General features: G+C 45.3%; 1 protein-coding gene across 2 annotated transcripts in view; it reads left to right on the forward strand.

The window, feature by feature from the left end:
• MED13L (mediator complex subunit 13L) overlaps window positions 1–22,336 on the forward strand; it is a 982,865-nt gene that overhangs the window by 597,624 nt on the left and 362,905 nt on the right. For both annotated transcript variants that reach the window (XM_069214516.1, XM_069214517.1), the window contains exon 11: window positions 10,596–10,818. In XM_069214516.1, coding sequence (XP_069070617.1) covers window positions 10,596–10,818 — 223 coding nt within the window. The remainder of the gene's footprint in view (window positions 1–10,595; window positions 10,819–22,336) is intronic.

A 22,336-nucleotide genomic window follows, 5' to 3' on the forward strand; every position in this document is an offset into this window, starting at 1 on the left:
TTTCTGCTCCTCTCTCTGAGATTCTGTTTATAATTTCTGTGACCCAGCAGGACAATGCTATGGGCACTCTCAAAAGTTATTTGTCTGCAATCCCTCTAAGGAAGAGCAGAGACTCCAGCCTCCAAAAAGAGCGTTAGCGTTCTACCTTGGTTGTACAAAAGAGTTCCGGGTGGATGGTCAACTCTTTATCGGTTATGTGGGTGCCAAGAAGAGTCAGGCAGTGCAGAAGCAAACCATCTCCGGATTGGTCGTACTGCGCATCAAGATCTGCTGTGCATTGGCCACGATGGAGCCACCTGAAGGTTTGAATGCTCATTTTACCAGAGCTACAGCCGGGACCACGGCATTAGCAGGTGGAGATCCAGTCCTTGACATCTCTCAGGCGGCAACATGGGCTTCTTAGCACACTTTTACCAAATACTGCTGCTTGGACAGTCAAGTCCTTAGGAATGTGAACTTTGCCCATTTGGCCCTGCAGGACTTTCTTGTGTGATCTCGGTTCACAGACTTACCTCCTAGAATGGTATTGTTTTGGTATGTATTCAAAGGTAAGCAATCTGCAACTAGAAGCCTCTATCAGATGAAAAAGTTTTCCTTGCCTTGAGGAAGTGCCTTATCTGTTAGAGACATATTCTAGTAGCATATCCCTTACTGACCCACCCATTCTCCTTGTTCTGCAAACTGATTTCTAGGGATGGCGACTCCCCTTTCAGGGCCTTAGTTTTTCATGGCTCTGCGCTTCTGGCGTGTAAAGTTATGAAGAAAAATTGACATAATCTTGCCGGAGTGGCGGCTGCATAAAATCCACGACGTCATGTCCCTCTTGCATGACTGACGTGGAGCCGATTGATGCCACATAGCGGCGCACAGGGGTCCTACTCAGAAAATTCTCTGGATCAAGATGTCTCCTGGGGAAAATTCAAAGGTATGAAAAGTGCAACCAGAATGTCTCTACCAGATAAGGGGTTACCAAAGGTAAGTAACTTGTTCTTTATCAAGTGAAAGACAGCCATTCCTGTTATAGTTGGTTTAGTACTTTCAGCAGTCATTGCTTATGATCTTCAATTGTTTCCTGAAAACAGTGATTTTGTGGAGTAGCTCTAAAAATCTATGGTGGTGCATAGCTTCCACCGACCTGTTCATTAAGTCTAACTAGGCATCCTCATAGGAGCCAAGAGGGTTTCGGAAGAGTGTCTTCACTGTGTCTTCTGTCCTCCTAGGAACATGATTGTATCTGCTCCTCATATTTTGTACAGAGTTTGGTAGCTTTCAGCAATTCTTTTGAGGGTGTCATCAATTTGTGGCATTATCTGCTGATCTGGAAGGATTCTGTTACTCTGTATAAAAAATGTTGTTCTCATTCTCACCTTCTTTTTTTTAAATTCTTGGCCATCACATTCAGTGAAGCCCGTGGACTGGGAAGGCTTAGGGGCTCTTGGATAATCTCTGCTGCTTTGAGATCCGTAAAGTGACTGCACATCTACCTTATTTGAGGGAACTAGGTGCCTGAGTCTTTCTCCAAAAAGAATGTCATTATTCAGATGGATGTTATGTTTGACCCTTCCAGTCCCACATCCCTGGTTGATAGATTCTCACATTGTGGTGTGTTTTCCCTGTGCTGTCTTTGAAGGAAACTGTCATCAATGATTCACTGAAGGACAGCAGTCTTTTGCCAAATTTCAGCACATCCTGCGAGACAGTCAAAAGAGTCTCTGTAGTTCCAGTGATATTACACTCTCTTCAGTCAGGAAGAATGGAAGTTTGGCAATGTTGCAAACTAGAATACTGACAGACAAGTGGGTCCTGGTCACTGTGGGAATTTGAAGTTAAACCTGAAGTCATTTTTCCAGGATAGTCATACAGCACTATCCTTCCAGTTCCACTCACGTTTCAGAGGTCCTAGGGCCACAGGGCATTGAGGTTGGATCCCTACACCTCATATTATCTGACTGGCTTTGGGAATACATGCATCCTTCTTGATTCCTGGTTATATTTTTGATTTCATGGAGCCGAAATAGCTATTTGAAAGTCCTGACTGCTCCCCTCTTACATGTGTAATTTCCATATAGGCTAGCTAATCTTCAAAGTTGCTATTGCCTTTGAATTCGCCATGTGTATAAATCAGTAGTGCCCACCAACATCTCACTGAACAAAAAAAGGGGTAACAAGACTGTCTAGATTTACTGATCCTCGAAAAGTCTCTTTTATTGCTGGGTAAATTGACGAGTTAACTTTCATTTGTGCTCTACATTGTTTTCATAAGCAAAAAGACAGTACTACAACTGCACCTCTTCAGTTTCCTAAAAATGATCTTGAATTTCACAGTTGACTCGAAGTGCCTTTCTGTCTTGCTTTCCTATCCCCCAAGCCTGCTTTAAAAATACTACAATACCTTTCAGGGCATGCAGTGAGTTCTATGGTTTTTCATCCCCTTTGCTGTAAGAACTATAATTTGGTTAAAATGCCTGCCCATTCTAGTAAATGTTGTCAGAAATGAACTAACCTTTGCTACCATCCACAATGCTCTGGGGTCTGTCAATGATTGGATAAACTCAATAGGGATAGGATTAACTCTAACTAGCATTAAATGACTGGTCTCTTTGATAACAGGTCCATGTTTATTAAGCACTGCATCACACAGATAGGGGCTCTAAGTACATTCTTAACATAATACACAGCCACTGAAAACATACAGAAGTATTTTAAGGACTACATATGTATTTTACTACTCTGAAGAAAAAAGGACATTTGTGGGACAATACTAAAACAAGCATTAGCAATGCAATAAGTTTCGCATTTTATTGTGTTAGAGCTACTGGCATTGTAAATTCATAACTTTCTTTTCCTCCCGTATAATTCCAGTGGCCCTGCATAAACCTAAAGCACTTCCATGTACCACCTTCCTCTATCTACAGCAAAAAAATGAAAATGTTGCTATTTAGCAATGTTTAATTGGGTAAAGCTTTATTGAAGCACGCTAACGTTGTGTTTACTGAAGGCAAATATGCGCTTACAAAATACACGATTTCCACTTAAAAACTATAGTTGAACCTAGGAACACATTGGCCACACAGAAAATAAATATTTTTTAAAAGCTAATGCCTGCATATCAATATAATTGTGTCTTTTAATATTTGTTTACGTGTTGGTTTACTGGTGTGTCCCATATGGTGTTTGACTGCAATTTACACTGTTTAGGTGTGAATCACTCCACAAAGTTTTATAGCATCTGATAACATCAATTGCTGTCTACAGAGAAAGCCAGCCAGCCAGTCATTTACACTTTCATCTGGGTGATGCTGCCCTTTCTGCTCTTTGTTTTCCATGATAAACTTTTGTCTCCCCAGCAGTCTTTTTTACGTTAATTTGCTGTATTTGTGTTTAAGAGTAAAGAGGTAAAGAGTGATTCATGTCTTTGTGTTAGAAATGTTTTCTACAACATAGCATCTTGCTGTTTAACTCCTTCACTGCCAGGCCTTTTCCCCCTCAGGTGCCAGGCCTTTTTCTTTTGGCTATTTGGGGCAGTTCGCGCTTAGGCCTTCATAACTTTTTGTCCACATACACTACCCACGCCAAATTTGCCTCCTTTTTTCCAACATCCCAGGGATTCTAGAGGTACCCAGAGTTTGTGGGTTCCCCTGATGAGACCAAGAAATTAGCCAAAATACAGCAAAACTTTCGTTTTTTAAAAGAAAAGAAATCTGAAAAAGGGCTGCAGAAGAAGGCTTGTGTTTTTTCCCCTAAAAATGGCACCAACAAAGGGTTTGCTAAAATCACCAGCTTCCCAGCTTTCAGGAACAGGCAGACTTTAATCAGAAAACCACATTTTTCAACACAATTTTGTCATTTTACTGGGACATACCCCATTTTTACTATTTTTTGTGTGCTTTTAGCCTCCTTCCAGTTAGTGACGGAAATAGGTGTGAAACCAATGCTGGATCCCGGAAAGTTTAACATTTCTGAAAAGTAGACAAAATGCTGAATTTACCAAGGGGTCATTTGTGTAAATCATACAAGGGTTTCCTACAGAAAATAACACCTGAAATAAATAAATATTGAAATTGAGGTAAAAAAAACAGCCATTTTTCTTCACGTTTTACTCTGTAATTTTTTACTGCGTTTTTTTTTTTTTTTTTTTTTAAAGCAATGCACTGTCTGCTGGACTCTTCTGGTTGCAGGGATATATAGGGCTTGTAGGTTCATCAAGAACCCTAGGTCCCCAGAGCCAATAAATGAGCTGCACTTTGCAATGGGTTTTCATTCTATACTGGGTATACAGCAATTCATTTGCTGAAATATAAAGAGTGAAAAATTGGTATCAAGAAAACCCTTGTATTTCCAAAATGTGCACAAGGTAAGGTGTTGAGAAGCAGTGGTTATTTGCACATCTCTGAATTCTGGGAACCCCATACTAGTATGTGCATTACAGGGAATTTCTCAAATAGACGTCTTTTTTTACACACCGTCTTACATTTGGAAGGAACAAATGTAGAGAAACGCAAGGGGTAAAAACACTTGTTCTGTTCATTTGTGTTCCCCAAAGTCTCCCGGTAAAAATGGTACCTCACTTGAGTGGGTAGGCCTAATGCCCACAGCAGGAAACGCAACATGGACACATCACATTTTCCGAAAGAAAACGGACGTGTTTTTTGGACAGTGCATAGCTGTGGATTTTGGCCTCTAGCTCAGCTGCCACTTAGGGAAACCTACTAAATATGTGCATTTTTGAAAACTAGACACCTAGGGGAATTCAGAATATGGTGACTTGTGGGCCTCTCACCAGGTTCTCTTACCCAGAATCCTCTGCAATCCTTAAAATCCTGCCAAAAAAACACTTTTTCCTCACATTTCAGTGACCAAACGTTTTGGAATCTGAGAGGAGCCATAGATTTCCTTCCACCCACCGTTCCCCCAAGTCTCCCAATAAAAATGGTACCTCACTTGTGTGGGTAGGCCTAGTGGCCGCGACAGGAAATACCCCAAAACACAACATGGGCACATCACATTTTCCCAAAGAAGAAAGAGCTGTTTTTTGCAAAGTGCCTAGCTGTGGATTTTGGCCTCTAGCTCTGCCGGCAGCTAGGAAATGTACCAAACCTGCACATTTTTGTAAACTAGACATCTAGGAGAATCCAAGATGGGGTGACTTGTGGGGCTCTCACCAGTTCCATTACCCAGAATCCTTTGCAAACCTCAATATTTGGCCAAAAAACACTTTTTCCTCAGATGTCTGACAGAAAGTTCTGGAATCTGAGAGGAGCCCCAAATTTCCTTCCATCCAGTGTTCCCCCATGTCTCCCGATTAAAAATGGTACCTCACTTGTGTGGGTAGGCCCTGGTGCCTGCAACAGGAAAAGACCAACAACCTGTAGAGATTGAGGGGTTAGCACAGCGAGTTGATAAGCACATATTTTTCTTTTATACATCTTTAGGCTGACTCTGCTTTGGGGACCCACACAAGTGAGGTATCATTTTACTTGGGAGACTGAGGGGAACACTGGGTAGTAGGAAACTTGTGACGGATCGGTGATCCTACAAAGAAAAGTGAGGAAAATATGCTTTTTTAAGCAAATTCGAGGTTTGCAGAGGTGTCTGGGTAAGAAAATGTTGGGGGATCCACGCAAGCCACACTAGTTTAAAAACAAATGTCTGGGTTTGGTAGGTTTCCCTAGATGAAGGCTGTACCTGGGACCAAAACTGTAGGTGCCCCACTCCCAAACACAGGTAGTTTTGTAATACATCATTTTGAAGTGTCCACGTACTTCTGTGATGTTCCAATCACTAAAATTGTGAAAAGAAAAACACTTAGGTTATGTTAAAAAGACCCCTCACCCACCAACCAAGTTGGTGGCATGCTTCATCATCGGGGTCCTACCTGAGACACCTAGCGTGTCACAGGTGTGCTGCGACGCCTTATTACAGCAGAGCAGGTTTTGTCATTTTTACCACACATACTGGTTGGATTTGGCACAAGGGTGCGAGTGATGGTTCAGTAGATCAAATTTTATTAACAAGAGATTTCACAAAAATGAAATGCACTGTTAATAACAAGCTAAAAAACTGAACCAATGACTCTCCGCTTGTGAGCTGTAAAGCCGCAACAAGGCACCAACTGCTTTACAATTCATTCACACACCTTTCATACATGACATGCACAAGACCATTCACGCCATCAGCTACGGGCCCAGCACATTACAACACTCGCATCGACAGACCGCGCCACTCAAGGGCCCATCACTTTCATACGCCCACATGCCTGATACATCAGTCACACCAGCTGATGGGAGTGTGTGGACTGCCGTTTGGCTGGCACCAAGCACCACTCCACGCACACTGCCTGCCAAGCGCCACTCCATGCACACCGCCATCACTTTTTTTGTTGTTTTTAAACAACAAAGAAACCACTAACTAATTATAAATAAGTAAAAAACTACAAACACAAAAGCTCTAACTGAATACATGACAGTAATGCCAACAGTGAAACTGAACATATGAAAATATAAAATGGCAGTTTACGCTCACAGTAGTTCCCAGTAATTCTTCTGTGTGTGGTAACTCCTGAAATAGCCTGCCACACACAGCCCAGGCTTTGAAGTACAGTCCGGGTAGTACATCTGGCTTTTCCTCTGGATACCTCTTCGGGCACAGACTCTACATTTCTTAGCGGGAAAGTATTTTTTGGGAGTGGGAGGAATCTGATCAGGGAAGTGGCGATCTTTCAATCTAGCCACATCCTCTATAACTGCTACTCTAGGAACTCTTGCATGATCTACCATAATAAGGCTCTCTATCACTGACTCCTGAAATATAACAAATTTCAACCTTGACTCAGGGGAACAATCCTTAAACACAATAAAAACATTACAAGTTGCTACATAGAACAAACGAATAGCCAACGTTTTATACCACACATAAGACTTACGAACAGCAGTGTAGGGTTCCAACCTCTGATCTACTCTGTCAACACCACCCAGGTACTTATTGTCATCTAAAATGCACACAGATTTGCGCACTTCAGCAACTTGACCCAAAACAGCCACATGGTAGTTAGCATGTACACATCCCTCCTGTCTACAAATTTCAGAGGTAGCAGCTCATCATTCCTCAAGGCACTGTACTGTCACCTCTCAAGTTTTTTACAGACAAGCTCCCTTGAATAGCCTTTCCACTTAGAGCGGATTGTGCCACAAGCAACAGTGTCCACTCTGAACAACTGATAGAAGTTATCTACATACAAATGGTGACCTTTGTTAAACAGTCATCTACCAAATTCCCACACAATTTTCTCTCTAACTTTAAAAGTGGGTGGACAACCAGAGGGGTCAATACTGGAATCCCTACCAGTGTAGACCAGGAAATTGTAAACATATCCTGTACTACTTTCAGACAGCCTATTCAATTTAATTCCATGCTTTGCCCTCTTGCTAGGAATGTACTGCTTAAAAACCAAACGACCCTTGAACAGTCCCAAAGACTCGTCCACACTTATTTCTTTGCCTGGCACATAGACCTCCGAAAACCGATCTACAAAATGATCAAGTACAGGCCTAATCTTAAAAAGACAGTCACAATCAGGGTGATCTTGTGGGAAGGCTAAAGCATTGTCAGCAAAATGCAGAATCCGAAGAAGAAGCAAAAACCGATTACTAGTCATCGTTGCAGGAAATATAGCTGTTGCCATCAAGGGACTAGTAGACCAATAAGAAGCCAGCGACGACTTCCTTATCAACCCCATCAAAAAAGTCAATCCCAAGAAATTAATCTCTTCCAAATTTGTGGGAATCCAATGGGTAGCTCTAGACTGAGGCTTAAGTCTGGCAGCATTATCCCTCAAATACTGCTCTACATACAAATTAGTCTGCTCAGCAATCTCTTCCAAAAATACATTGTCCATAAACAACTCAAAGAAATTGACAGGCAAAATGTTTTCCGTATTTACTCTACACCCTGGGAGACTAGTAAAGGCAGGCAACTGTGGCTGCTCCATATTTGGGGCAACCCAGGTGTCAGGTCTTCCAATGGGAAGCCTTTCAGCTGCTGGCTGCTGCACCATTGAAACATCGATGTCCTCCTCGCAAACAAGCCCTTCCTCTGCACTGAGAGTGGCTTCCTCATCAGAAGACTTCTCTTGGACAGAAATCTCACTGCCAGAATCTCCCTCTTCCTCCACTGCCTCAGATGCAGAGTCCGTCTCATACTCATGGTCAGAGGACGACTGAAAAAGCATGCCAACAACCTGCTGAGCGGTCACTCTGCAGCTAGCTATCATCCTTTCTAAGAAGTGTAAAGTGACAAATGTGCCAACAACAACCAGCACTGTCTAAAATAAGTGATGAACAAAGTGTTGCTTTATCACAAAGAGTTATGTACTCAAGAACTATACCGCTCACTTTTCCTGAAAAACCTAGACTCACCTGCAACTGATCTGCACAGATACAGCAAGCACCAATGATATCCCACTAAAAAGAAAAAAGAAAAGCATATAAGAGATAGGACAACACAAATATCATTGTGCACAAATCTAAGAACAATTTCACACACAATCCTGCATTTAGTACACCACCTACAAACATGTCATTCATGCATGGCAACAATACTCCTTTGGAGTAAATTTACTTACCTAAAACACGCAACTACAAAAACCGCAGGTCAACCACTTCCAAAACGAGCCACAGCAAAAGAAGCAAAAGCTTTGAACTAGAACAAAAAAAGAGAAATAAACTGTTATAATCACAAATGCAAATACTTTGCCAGTTGAGAAACACCCTACCACCACAAAACATTTAGAAATTTTCCCTGGTGTCTAGTGGTCTCTGGGGCAGATGGGTCTAAAAATTAAAAAAAATAACTAGGCTGATCTGCCCCCAAGGGGGGCAGAAATGGCCACCAGTAGTGTGCTGAATCCTTTGCCCAAGGGGCAGCCCCCCACACAAATAAACAAACTGCACAACATCCCTGGTGCCATCGTGGCTTCTACCCCCCTGGGGGCTGATCGGCTTAAAAAAAAAGAGCTTATCTGCCCCCAAGGGGTGCAGAAACAACGTAAAATATTATGCCGCTTTGGGGAAGCAACCCTTGCCCAAGGGCCAACCCCTGCAGAAAACACACACAAGAAAATCATCCCTGCTGCCTAATGGATTCCACCTCCCCTAACAACCCCCCCCCCAAAAAAAGGGCGATCTGCTCCATTTCTCAAGTGTTTCTCCCCCTTTGGAGCCCCAAAGGGGCTACCTCCAACAAAAAAAAAAATGAAAAAAACAAACAGCAGCACATCCCTGGTGCCATCGTGGCTTCTACCCCCCACCCCCAGATAGGCTTACAAATAATGAGCCGGCGTAAAAGAGGCCCCCCCCCCCCCCCCAACAAAAAGCATACACACAAGCAAACTCCCTGGTGCCTAGTGGGCATTCCTGCTGCCCGATCGCATCACAGTCGGACAGCAGGTATGCTAAAAGAGGCATTGAGGGAAAGAAAAACTTTCTTTTCCCCCGATGCTTCTTTTGAAGCAATCCCTGCCACCCCTCCGGCCGGAGGAGAAACTTGCTTGCGCGTCGGGCGGCCTCTAATGATGTCAGCGCACGATTGGCATAAAAGAGAAATATGTACAACACACACCAAAGACATGATCAGTAAACAACTAATAAAAAAATAAAAGTAATCCAGTTTCACATAAGCGAGCCAACAGCTGCCATTAGCATCAGTGTGAACAGACACATAGGGAAAACGTAGTTTGCTCACAGTCAAACATATCTGCAAAAGTGCAATTAGCCATGTAACAGGGCGATAGACAAGGCGGTAACAAAACCGCCCTAAGGGGGGACAAACGTGAAGCATTTACCAACGAAAAGAAAGTATTTTTGAAAGGCAAGCGCATGAACGAGTGACAGTTATCCAAGTGGGAACAAAATCTGACAATTGTTACAGAAATTTACTTCTTTCCAAATAAGAGGTGATAGAGGGGGTCTGACCAGAAGATTTTTAGTTGAGAGATTGAGGACAATATTAAAAGCAGGTCATTAGAATGAAAATTGTCATTCATAATTCAGTTTTAAATGCCTTTCAAAATAGGAATATTTTTTAGATTATCGTAAATCAGAAAAAAATGTTTTCCTTATGGAAAAAAAATTAATGAGCTTAGAGGTAAGAACACGGTGCACAAATAATTCTATTTAAGAAAACAGTGCACACGAGTGCTTTATCCCAGAACTAAGTCTTCAATCCAAGACGTTAGCAGTTGTTTCAGGAAAATGTGATCTTTTTTGACTAACTTGTTTCTAGAACATTAGAGATTGACCTCGGCTATTTCAGTGACCCATTAGGACCAAAGCCACCCTTCAGGCCATCTGGTTAGCCCAGTACATAAGCAAGTGAAAGTAAATAATTGTCTTATTCTTGCTCTTTCCCTTTCCTCCTGACGGAATAATTTTTATCTAGTAAGGTGTAGAAATGGTAACATTTAGGATAATATATGAGAGGATCAAATATTAGGAAGTAGTTTCAAGTATGTGTAGGTTTACAACAGGTTTTTTTTATGTTAATAATGTAATATTTCGTAGCTGTTTTAAATTATATCTGACATTTTTCCTCTGTTTTAGACTTTTGGCACAACCCAACAAACGGTTTAAAATCTTAGAAGAAAAACGTCCCCCCACAGTAGATGTCCAAAGCGACACAAATCCTTTGATGCTTCTGCGGCCATCCAGAGAGCGTATGGAAGACACCAGTGATCCTTACACTTTTGATGAGGACGGCATTAAGTACAGCTTCACTGACAGCAAGAAATACAAACTGGAAATAGATAAAGATCCACATAAAATGGTAAACGTAACTGCATAGAGCTTAAGGAATTGGAACTAGCCCATTGTATATTTGAATTATTTGTCTTTTTTTCTGTATTGACCAAATGAAGTGGCAAAGCATTGCTTGAAAGGGTTCAACAAATCCCTTCTTGATCAATCAATGTGTTTGTGTTGTGCCCCTGATTAAGGGGTTTGTGCCTTTGAATCAGTAAATATTATGCAATTTCAGATTTGATAACACAGTGAAATACTCAAAGCATCACTCAAAACCCATGCACACCTGAAGCCAGCTTTTAATGCACACTTTCATGGTATGGTGCATAATGCTATAACCAGATGCTCTTGCTCCTGTTTCAAATAAGGTAATTTCTTTGACTGTTTGCCATTCATCAATAAATTAGTTTTCAGCAGCATGTTATAGAACAAAGAAATATTTTTTGGGTTGAGGAATCTCCGTCACATTTAAGGTTTTCCAATATTTCCTTGCTGCTTGGGCGAAGCCCAATTGGAACCTTCTTTTGAAAGAGAAGTACTCTTCACTCTTAAACTCCAAGCTTTGCCAAGGGAATAATTACTGCAGTGCTGTGCTCACTGTGTGCAGTTTTGTTTCTGATGACTACTTCTAAACACAGCCGCCTCACCTTTGAAATATCCACAGGTGCCAGACTGAATCCTGGAGATTTAAACACCATAGCTCCGTGGCAGTGCTTAATTTTTTAATTAAGAGGTGCCGGTGCTCAAAGCCCTTCCCTTAAACACGAGGCTGCTGTAATTATATCTGCCAGCACTGAATACCGAGGCAGCGTAATCCTGAAGCCATCTCGGGCCTCTTCAATCAATTTACGGCCACCCCTGCCCCTTCAGCTCATCCTGCAACTTTCTACTTTCTCCCTTTATGACGCTTTTTAGTTTTTCTTTTCCTCCGTCTTTCACATATGTGTCTTTTGCTCACAGCAAATGTTTGAGGCATAAGAATAAGCTCCGGCCCTCACAAATAAGTGCCGGTGCTCAGCATCGTAAACAACAAGCACAAATTAAGCACTGCTCCATGGTGTCTGTAGGTGTTGCTGTAGGAGTTTGCTTTGCCTTCGTTCAGCGACGAAAGGATGTAAGGACATTGGGTTACCTTGCAGTCTCATTCCCAGTCCCCCACTGAGGAGCAGATTCAGCAACTGATCCAATACACCCAAATTTCAGGATACATCTGCAACATCGCAGAAGATTGAGGTCTTTCTAGAAGCCATATTGTGAGTCTTTGGCACTCTTCCGTCGCCCTTTGGCATGACTATGCGACCAAAGTATTCAGAGTCTTCCAGTCAGGTCACCACTGGAGGGTCTACCTTAGGTACAGTCTGTGACTCCTGCAGGTGCCTCAGGTTCAGCTCTGAAGTTGGGGCCAACTTACTCTCTGGCACCAAAATCAGTGCCGGTCCCTGCAACATTGATACAGACGATGATGCCCCTGGAGGATAACACTGTTCCTGTGGTCCACTCCCACTCCAATCCCGATCCACTTCTGCCTGACCCTAATTGTACCCCAAATTATACCGACCTATCCTGCCTCATTCAAATGTGACTCAACTAGAACCATAAAATTTGCCTCATTGCTGCACCCCAGTACTCAACTAAGATCAGAGTCAACCAGCATTTCCTGAATGTTACTTTCCTAATCATTATGATAAAATGAAATGGACTTGCAGGAGTCCAGTGGGTTGACTTATACCTGGATACTGGTTTGTGTTCTCCCCTAAGACCACTAACAGAAGAGTGCCTCCTTTTCCATGATAGTGAGACATGCAGTGGAGGTGTTAGATTTAAACTGTCAACTATGGAAGTCACAACCATGTACTTAGAGACGTTTTGCAACTGGGACATACTTAATCCGAACCATTAGTTTCATTTAATGAAGCCCTCACTGACACCCTTATGTCTAAACCCTCATCCTGGCTCTTAGTGAATAGGCAGGTTGCCAGATTCCACAGGTCATTGCCAGATGACTAGTTTCTTGACTCGGCACCCTACACCAGAAAGTTTGGTGGTGCAGGCTTCCAACAGTATGATGAGACCAATTATTTCCGCACGTCCAAACCTATTGAATCATTCGAAAATCAGTTGTTTTCCTCGTTCAGTCTACCCCTCCGATCAGTCAATGCCAGCTGTTTGCAGGAGACCTATAATCAGGATTTATGGTCATAATATGGGCACATGGTTGGTGAGATCTTGCTGGCAGTTCCTGGGGAAATTGGCTAGTTTCTCAAAACATCCAGGATGGTCTGGATGCTGCAAAGTACATCATCTCCTCTGGACTGAACCCCACTGACTGTTTCAGCAGCGCAGTTGACACTAGTTTGGTGCTTCAGCAGAATGCTTCGATGAGATCCAGAGGAATCACTGAGGACATGCAAGCCCCCCACCCCCCAAGACAACAGGTTTTGTCTGTTTGGTGAGAAGACCGATTCAGTGTTGGAATCTTTTTTTTTTTTTTTTTTTAAATGTCGGGCTACAGTGATTTCCCTAGGGCATTCAGTCCCTGTGAGACAGTATCATCAAAGGTTTCGCCCCTTTCGAGACTACTATGGGAGTTGGCATACCACCAACATCCCCACAGCAGTCTCCCCAGTCCTATCTGGGTCAGGTACCAGAATCAGGCAGGCAACGTCCAGACCACCAGGGACAGTTACCATCCCTTTTCTCCCACCCACCCACACCTTTTGGCAACAGCCTTTAAACTGCTTTAGTTTGACCATGGTGGAAAACGATCACCCTGTGCTGGTTGTGGCAGGGGGGGAGGCAGGTTCATATATTGCCTCCAAAGATGGCAAATATTACATTCTGACAGGTGGGTCTAGTGAGACTTTGCCCTCCAATACTTTTTCGACCCACCATATACTCCACCCACAGCCCTTTCATAGGAGCAAAAAACAACAAGTGATGGACGGAATGCTGAACATTGTCAAACATTCACCCCCAGTACAGTGATCTGGGCCTAAATCCATCGTTTTTTTGCTGCCCATGCCATTCCAGTTTGGACCCAGCCATATGCAAATCAGTCTTGACCCTGTTCCCCATGGGAACAGTCCAGCCCGAACTGCGAGGCCAGGTCTTCCCTGGACTGGAAACAAGCATCCTGGGACCGGTTTCGGGGTTTCACCCCTCATCAGCCAGGCTAGCTTGAATCCAGTGGCATGGGAAGCACGGGACCCACGTCTGGGCATACCCTTCCCACTTAGGGCGAAAAAACAAAAAACAAGTGATGGACGGAATGCTGAACATTGTCAAACATTCACCCCCAGTACAGTGATCTGGGCCTAAATCCATCGTTTTTTTGCTGCCCATGCCATTCCAGTTTGGACCCAGCCATATGCAAATCAGTCGTGACCCTGTTCCCAATGGGAACAGCCCAGCCCGAACTGCTAGGCCAGGTCTTCCCTGGACTGGAAACAAGCATCCTGGGACCGGTTTCGGGGTTTCACCCCTCATCAGCCAGGAGCTCATAGGAGCACCTGTCCATCTTGCGCCACAAAGTGCAGGCTACTTGGTCAAAGGGTCAATAGAGTGTCCTGGTTCAGGAAATAGGAGGTGGCTGTTACTCCTGTCACTTCCTCATGCCAAAGAAACATGCAGTCTTTTTTCCTATTTTACATCTCTGGCCTCTAAACGCTGCCTTGTCGAAAGACAAAATAAAGATGCTCCTGCTAGCCCAGGTTCTGTGTGCCCTGAATCCAGGCAACTGGATGGTGGCTTTGTACCTGCAGGACACCTGCTTTCATGTACACGTCCTGTGGACCCCAAGGCTCTAATTGTGATTCAAGGTCTGCCTGTAGCATTTTCAATTTGTCATGCTCCCCTTCAACCTCACAGTTGCCTCTCAGGTGTTCGTGAAGGTGATGGTGGTGTTCCCATCGTACCTTTTGGAGGGTAGTTGTTTCCAGTTTTCTCCTATGTCAATGAATGGCTGTTGAAGCCAGACTCACCACAGTAAGCCGTGGACAACTTCCAAATTATTATGACCCTCCTAATATCACTGAGGTTCACTGTCAGTGTGCAGAAGCCACACCTGGCTCCTTTGCAAAGGCACCCTTTTATTGGAGCCATGCTGATATATGGCATTTTCAGGCCTTCACCCGGCACTAGTCCAGTACATTTGGGCTATGACCTGAGGTGGCTCAACTGTATTTTGACCTGCGACACACTCATTGCCCCACCCAGAGCTGACGGTGGTGACAGATGCATGGCTGCTGGGATGGAGAGGTCATCTGTGAGAGGGGGAGGTCATTTGGGAAAGGTGGAGATCAGAAGACTGGTCTCTGGCAGAGCCCCTTCTCAACAACAACCTGTTGGGCTTGCCCGCCATTCGCCTGGCACTGAAAGCCATCCTACTGTCCATCAAAGGAAGGCTGGTTCAGGCTCGTTCAGGCTCTCACGAACAACACCATTGCCATGTGGTACTTTAGTAGGCAGGGTGAGGTGGGATTCTGGGTCCTGTCCCAGGAAGCACTTGAAGCACAAGGGCATTTCCTTGGCTGTGAATTACCTGGTGGGATCTTTGAATGTCAGGGCAGATGAACTCAGCTTGTGATGCCTGACGGATCACGAATAGTGGTTAAACCTCAGGGTGGCACAGGGCATCATCCAACAATGTCAGAACCCTGGCTAGATTGTTTTGCTGCTACCTAGAACATGCAGTATCAAATGTTTGTGTGCTGGAGTTTCCAAGAAGGCTTTCTTGAAGACTCATTCTGATTAGAGTGGAGCATGGGACTGTAGGCCTTTCCACCCTGATGCTTCAGCGCTGAACTCTAACAATGATCAGAAACAACAGAGCCCAAGTCATCCTAGAAGCTTTGTCCTGGGAAAGGAGAGTATGGTACTCAAAGGTGTTGAATGATCCTCTGTGTTCTGACAAGACGATTGCGTCAGGAGAATCTCCTCTGACAGCAGCAGACAGGTTCTTGCACCTTAGCCTGGGCAGTCTGCACCTTCATGCTTAGAGATTGAGTAATGGCAATTGACTGTATTTGATCTTCCGTCCAATATGGTGAGTGTCATCCTTGCTGCATGGCACCCCTCTACAAAGTATATCTGTGCTGGTTGCTGGAACAAGTTTTTTAGCCTGGTGTGGCACCTACAGTCCCAACTCAATACGGCCAAGCTGTTTGTTCTATCCATAGTCCAGCGAGGACTGACAGTGGGCACTTTTAAAGGTTATTTTTTGGCCTTTATGGCCTTTTTGCCGTACCAGACCAGCCATCCTTCTTCAAATCACCTGTTGTGATGCATGCCATTCGAACCCATGCACAGCTGTTTACTAAGTCTCCTGACTCTAGAGACTGTTCCTAAGTCATAGTGGCTCTTCACAAGACTTTACTCCAAGCGCTGTTGGTGCAGCCACCATACGCACCTTTTTTGCAGACAAAGGGGGTCATTATGACCCCGGCGGTGTGTGTTAATGTGGCGGTATGACCGCCAGTAGGCTGGCGGTACATACCGCCATATTATGAGATTGGTGGGTTGGCTGCAGCCAACCTGCCACTTCTCCACTCATACTGCCATGGCAGTATGAGCCGCCGGACCAGAGATGTATGTCTCCAGCCCGGCAGCTGGCATAGTACCACCAGCGGCATTATGAGCCTGCCTATCACCGTGGTTTTCGTGGCGTTAGCAACGCCATGAAAACCATGGCGGTAGGCCCTACCGGTGACAGGGAATTCCTTCCATGTCACCTGTAGGTGGCTCCCCCACCCCCCATCACTCGCCTGACACCCTCCCCCTCCAATCCTCAAACACCCCCACCACCTCCTCTGATCCTCAAACACCCCCACCACCCCCTCCAATCCTCAGACACACTGCCCCCACCCCCCATACACGCGCACACCAGCAGACACGCACCACACATACACCCAATCACTCACACTGGCATACACGCATTCATACACACACTGGCTTACACGCATACATCCAGACATGCTCACACACATTCTTGCGACCCCGACGGTGAGTGTTAATGTGGCGGTATGACCGCCAGTAGGCTGGTGGTACATACCGCCACATTATGAGATTGGTGGGTTGGCTGCAGCCAACCTGCCACTTCTCCACTCATACTGCCATGGCAGTATGAGCCGCCGGGCCAGAGATGTATGTCTCCAGCCCGGCAGCTGGCATAGTACCACCAGCGGCATTATGAGCCTGCCTATCACCGTGGTTTTCGTGGCGTTAGCAACGCCATGAAAACCATGGCGGTAGGCCCTACGGGTGACAGGGAATTCCTTCCCTGTCACCAGTAGGTGGCTCCCCCACCCCCCAACACTCGCCTGGCACCCTCCCCCTCCGATCCTCAAACACCCCCACCACCCCCTCTGATCCTCAAACTCCCCCATACACGCAGACACGCACCACACATACACCCAATCACTCACACTGGCATACACACATTCATACACACACTGGCTTACACACATACATCCAGACATGCTCACACACATTCTTGCGACGATCGCACTGACATGCAGACACACACTCACTTCACCATTCTTACATGCACTTACTCACGCATACAACCACGCACACGCAACACAGACGCATTCACACTCACACATGCATGAACACACACACACACACACACACACAACACTGTCCCCCCACCTGACCCCCCCCCCCCCCCCCCCCCCCCCCCCCCTGTCTGAAGCCCGACTTACCTTGAGCAAGGAGGTCTTCTGGCACGGAACTGGAAAGGGCGCTGCTATCGCCAGCAGTGCCCCGCCAGCAGAACACCGCCAGGCTATATGAATTGTCATAATAAGGCTGGCGGCGGTCTACTGGCGTGGCGGTGCTGGTGGTAGCAGCACCAGCTTATCACCAACCACCTCCCTGAACAATGCCGGATTGCTGCCCTTCTTGTGGCAGAAGTCAGGCAGTGTTTATAATAATGCCAACGAATGGTAGTCAAGGTGGCTGTATTTTGGCGGCTGTCACCTTGGCGGCAGGTGGTTTTTACTGCCGATGTCCTAATGAGCACCAAAGTGATGCTGAGGAACAACATGGCTTTTTTGACTAAAGTTGGGACTGATCTTCACATTAGGCCATCCATCACTCTTCCAACATTCTCTGCCTCATCTCATCCCTTGAATGAGGAGAGACTCTATTGGCTGGGCCCTAAAAGCGCTGTAAGTTTTTACATCAGTCTCATCTAGGACCCTTAGGTGAGGTCCTCTGAGACAAACAAAGGCATGCAGTTCAGAAAAACACTTTATCATGGTGGATAGTCTTCTGCATCAAAATTGGGTACACACTGGACGACAAACAGCTTCCGGAGGGGTTGAGGAGCCATTCCACCATTGCCAAGGCTGCTACCACTGTTCTAGAACACAGTACCTATCTTGATATCAAGCTGTGGCATGGGTGTCAGTACATAGGATCATGAAACATTACTGCCTTGACAGCCAGGTCCGAAAGGAAACGTTTTTCACTCATTCAGTCCTCCAGGACTTTGTGCTGTGAGACACTCCACAGATCACCACAGTGGGAGGAACTGCTTTGGTATTGTAGGCATGGTCGTTCCCCCCCTACCCCCATTGTTTTGCCTAAAATTAATGCCTTCTTGACTGAGTGTGCGCTGAGATCCTGCTAACCAGGCCCCAGCACTAGTTTTCTTTCCCAAAAACTGTACCATTGTTCCCACAATTGGCACACCCCTGGCACACAGTTAAAACCCTTGTAAAAAGGTACCATTGTACCAAGGGCCCTGTGGCCAGGGAAGGTCCCCAAGGGCTGCAGCATGTATTATGTCACCCTGGGGGACCCCTCACCAAGCACATGCACTCTACCATTGCAGCTTGTGTATGCTGGTGGGGGGAGAAAAAATACAAAGTCGACATGGCACCCCTTCCAGGGTGCCATGCCCACAAACCACTGCCTGTGGCATAGGTAAGTCACCCCTCTAGCAGGCCTTACAACTCTAACACAGGGTGTGCTACATTACAGGTGAGGGCATAGCTGCATGAGCAATATGCCCCTACATTTTCTAAATCCATTCTTAGACATGCAGTGTGGCCATATTGAGTATATGGGCTGGGAATTTGTAATTATGAACTCCACAGCTCCATAATGGCTTCACTGAATACAGGGAAGTTTGGTATCAAACTTCCCAGCACAATAACCCACACTGATGCTAGTGTTGGATTTATTGAGGAATGCACCCAGAGGGCACCTTAGAGATGCTCCCTGTATGTTAGCCAAATGGCTAATGCAGGACTGACCAGTCTGTGCCAGCCTGCACTTTCAGACGAGCTTCTGCCCACATGGGGTGAGAGCCTTTGTGCTCTCTGTGGACATAAACAGAGCCTGTCCTGGGCAGAATGCTTCACACCTCCCCCCTGCAGGAACTGTAAAACCTGGCAGTGAACCTCAAAGGCTCAGGCCTCCTGTTACAGTGCCCCAGGGCACTCCAACTAGTGGGGATGCCCGCCCCCCGTACAAAGCCCCACTTTTGGCAGCAAGATTGGCAGGAAAATTAGGAAAAACGAGGAGTGCCCACCTCAGCTGGGACCACCCCTAGTTACCAGAGCTGAGGTGACATCCCCCACCACCCCCCTCCTTGCCAAATCCTCCATCTAGGTTTGGAGGACAGGGACCAATAGGGTTAGGACAGTGTCCACCTCCCCAAAGGGAGTGGCAGAGAAAAGGTGTAGCCACCCTCAGGGACAGTAGCCATTGTCTACTGCCCTCTGATCCCTGTAATGCCCCTAAATTCCAGATTTAAGGGCTCCCTTGAATCTTGATCGTCAGATTCCTGGCCACCTCAAAAGAAGAAAGGACTGCTAAGCTGACCCCCAGCAGAGAAGACTGAAGACACAAACTGACTTGGTCCCAGCCCTACAGGCCTGTCTCCAGCTTCGAAAGCCCTGCTAAAAGAAGGCGATGCATCCTGCAGGACCAGCAACCTCTTAAAAGCCTCAAGAGGACTGCCTGCACCTCAGAGGACCAAGAACTCTCGTGGACAGCAGCCCTGTCCAATAAGAAACTCCATCCAAGGACTCCAGAGCCTCCCCGGATCCGCGAGTCCTGTCCACTCTGCACCCGACGCCCACGGCCCGTGTCCAGGTGGCCCAACAGACACGAGCTGGTCCCCAGGCGATTCCGACCAAGTGTCCACCCTGGATTGACCCCTCCTGTCCAACACGATGACGCCTGCAGCTTCAATCCGGTTGACTCCCCTGACCGCAACAGAACCAGACAAAAATACCCATTGCCAAAAGGTATTCTGCACCTGCAGCCCCCTGGCCTTGGGGAATCCAAACTCCGGTGCAGCAACATCCAGCAGGTGGGCCTCCTCCTTGTACAGCATGTGGTTTTCTGGAACCAGCCCCCACCCATCCCCCCGCGCTCCCCTAAACCTTCCAGGTCTGCTCTCCTAATACGCGGGTACTTAGTTAATTCGACCTCATCTTTGACCTCTGCACCCGGCTGGCCTCGTGTTGCTGGTGGTGAGTGTTGGGGGTTAACATGAACCCCAACCAGTGGACTTCCCAACCCCCAGAGACTGGAACTGTAAGTCGTGTACTTACTTTAAAACTGTGCTAACTTTTCTTCTCCCCATAGAACTGTCTTTGAAAATTGCACTGTCGATTTTTTAAACAGATTATTGCTGTTTATTTGAAAACCATATAACTTGCCAAATTGAAACAAAGTGGTATTGATTCATATGTTGGATACTTACTTGCAAATGTACTTAACTGCAAACTGAAACTTGTTCTAGAAATAAAGTAACAAAATATATCTTTGCTATATAAAAAACATTGGCCTGGAGTTAGTTATTGAGTGTGTGCTTCCTTTATTCCTGTGTGTGTACAGCAAATGCTTTGCACTACCCTCTGATAAGCCTAATTGGTCGACCACACTGCCTCAAAAAAGAGCATTAGTATTATCTACTTTAGCTTCTTTTCAGCCTCTGGGGAACCCCTGGACTCTGTGCACACTATATCATTTTGATATACTATATACAGAGCCAGCTTCCTACCTCTAAGCCACTCCACAGATACACCACAGTGGGAGGTACTGCTTTGGTATCTATTCTGAAGGAGAGGAATCTGCAGTTCAAATAATTTTTCAGTAGTAAAAGTTATTTACCTTTGGTAAGACTGGTGGTTACTATACCCAACTGCAGCTTCCTCACCTTACTTCCTCCTCCCTGTTCTGTGGAATGGTCTATTTGTCCCACCTAAAAAGGTTCTAACTTAGAGACCCACACACTAGTAGCTCTGATTATTGTTGTTGGGGCACTTTAGAAAGAAACTGTTGTTGACGTGCAGGTGTGGTGCTTATATCGTGCTCTATTGTCCCTTCCGAGGCAGAATGAAGTCAGCATAGAACAGCACAGCACAGAACAGCACAGCTCCACCTGCTGGCGCGCTGGGGCAATGCTGTTAGAATCATCCGCATCCAGTCTGGCATTTGGGAATATTCTGAAGGTTAGTAGTCTGCGGTTAGACAGTGTATCTACCAGAAGAGCTTTACCGAAGGTAAGTAAGTTGTTCTTTTTGCATGTACTGATATGCATATAGAATGATTTTACTCGAGTTGTTTTGATCTTTGAGAATCTCAGTTTGAAGTTTAAGGCAGTAAATTACTGTGCACTGTATGTTTGTACTCCTAATCCAGCCTTTCCCAGTTATTGACGTGTTTTTTAAAACTAATTTGTCTAGTTCTTTGAGGGTTACCCCAGAATCTTAAAGATAGTGTTTTGGTAAGTTGACCGGTGTCAGATGTTTCTAACAGTTGTTCTGCTTTCTTCACCAAAAGAAATGTTGTGCCAATTAGAAAAAGTATGACAGAAACACTGGAACTCATGCACATAGGCAGTCCACAAGTATTAATCCACCCACCTTTTCTCAAATTTGTGGGTGCGCACATGCTACCATTACCAAAAGTGCAAGTAGAAGCTTAAGTCTATTCAAAAATTGATTTTCTTTTCCCTGCATAATAATAGCTATATGGCATTTACATAGGTTAGTGTTCAGGCATCTGTGGCCCTAGTTCTGGTAAGTGTTGGTTTCAACATTTAAACAGTTCAAGGCTAAAAAAGTATTTAGTGGCAATACCACAAATGCCTAAATGTACTATTTGAAGACGTAGTCATCCTGACCATGCCCTCACGCCTACTTTACTCCTTTGCTGTTTTAGAGATGCTGTTGTGTGATGGAGTGGATACTTTATACTTGCCCGGAGGAGCCGGATCACTTACGTGTATTGAGCATACAGAGAGTAATTTAATGTTACCAACCCTGTGTGGTTGATTAGGCCTGAGTCTGTTTTTCATTTGCTCCTCCCAGGAGGTGGTATAGTTAGGAAGTGCGAATTGGGATAGTATTGGAGGTTCTCACTGTTATTTGAGCACTTAAACTGGCTGCTTAACGTGAAGCAGGACCAACATAGGTTATATCCTATGAACATTTTTTGTTGAGTATTCCCAAAACATCTCAAATGTTTCTTTACACTTGCACTGCCTACTCCTTGACTCAAATGACTATTGTAAAGTCTGT

This window comes from Pleurodeles waltl, chromosome 11 (genome assembly GCF_031143425.1).
Source record: "Pleurodeles waltl isolate 20211129_DDA chromosome 11, aPleWal1.hap1.20221129, whole genome shotgun sequence".
In the NCBI taxonomy this organism is placed as follows: Eukaryota; Metazoa; Chordata; class Amphibia; order Caudata; family Salamandridae; genus Pleurodeles; species Pleurodeles waltl.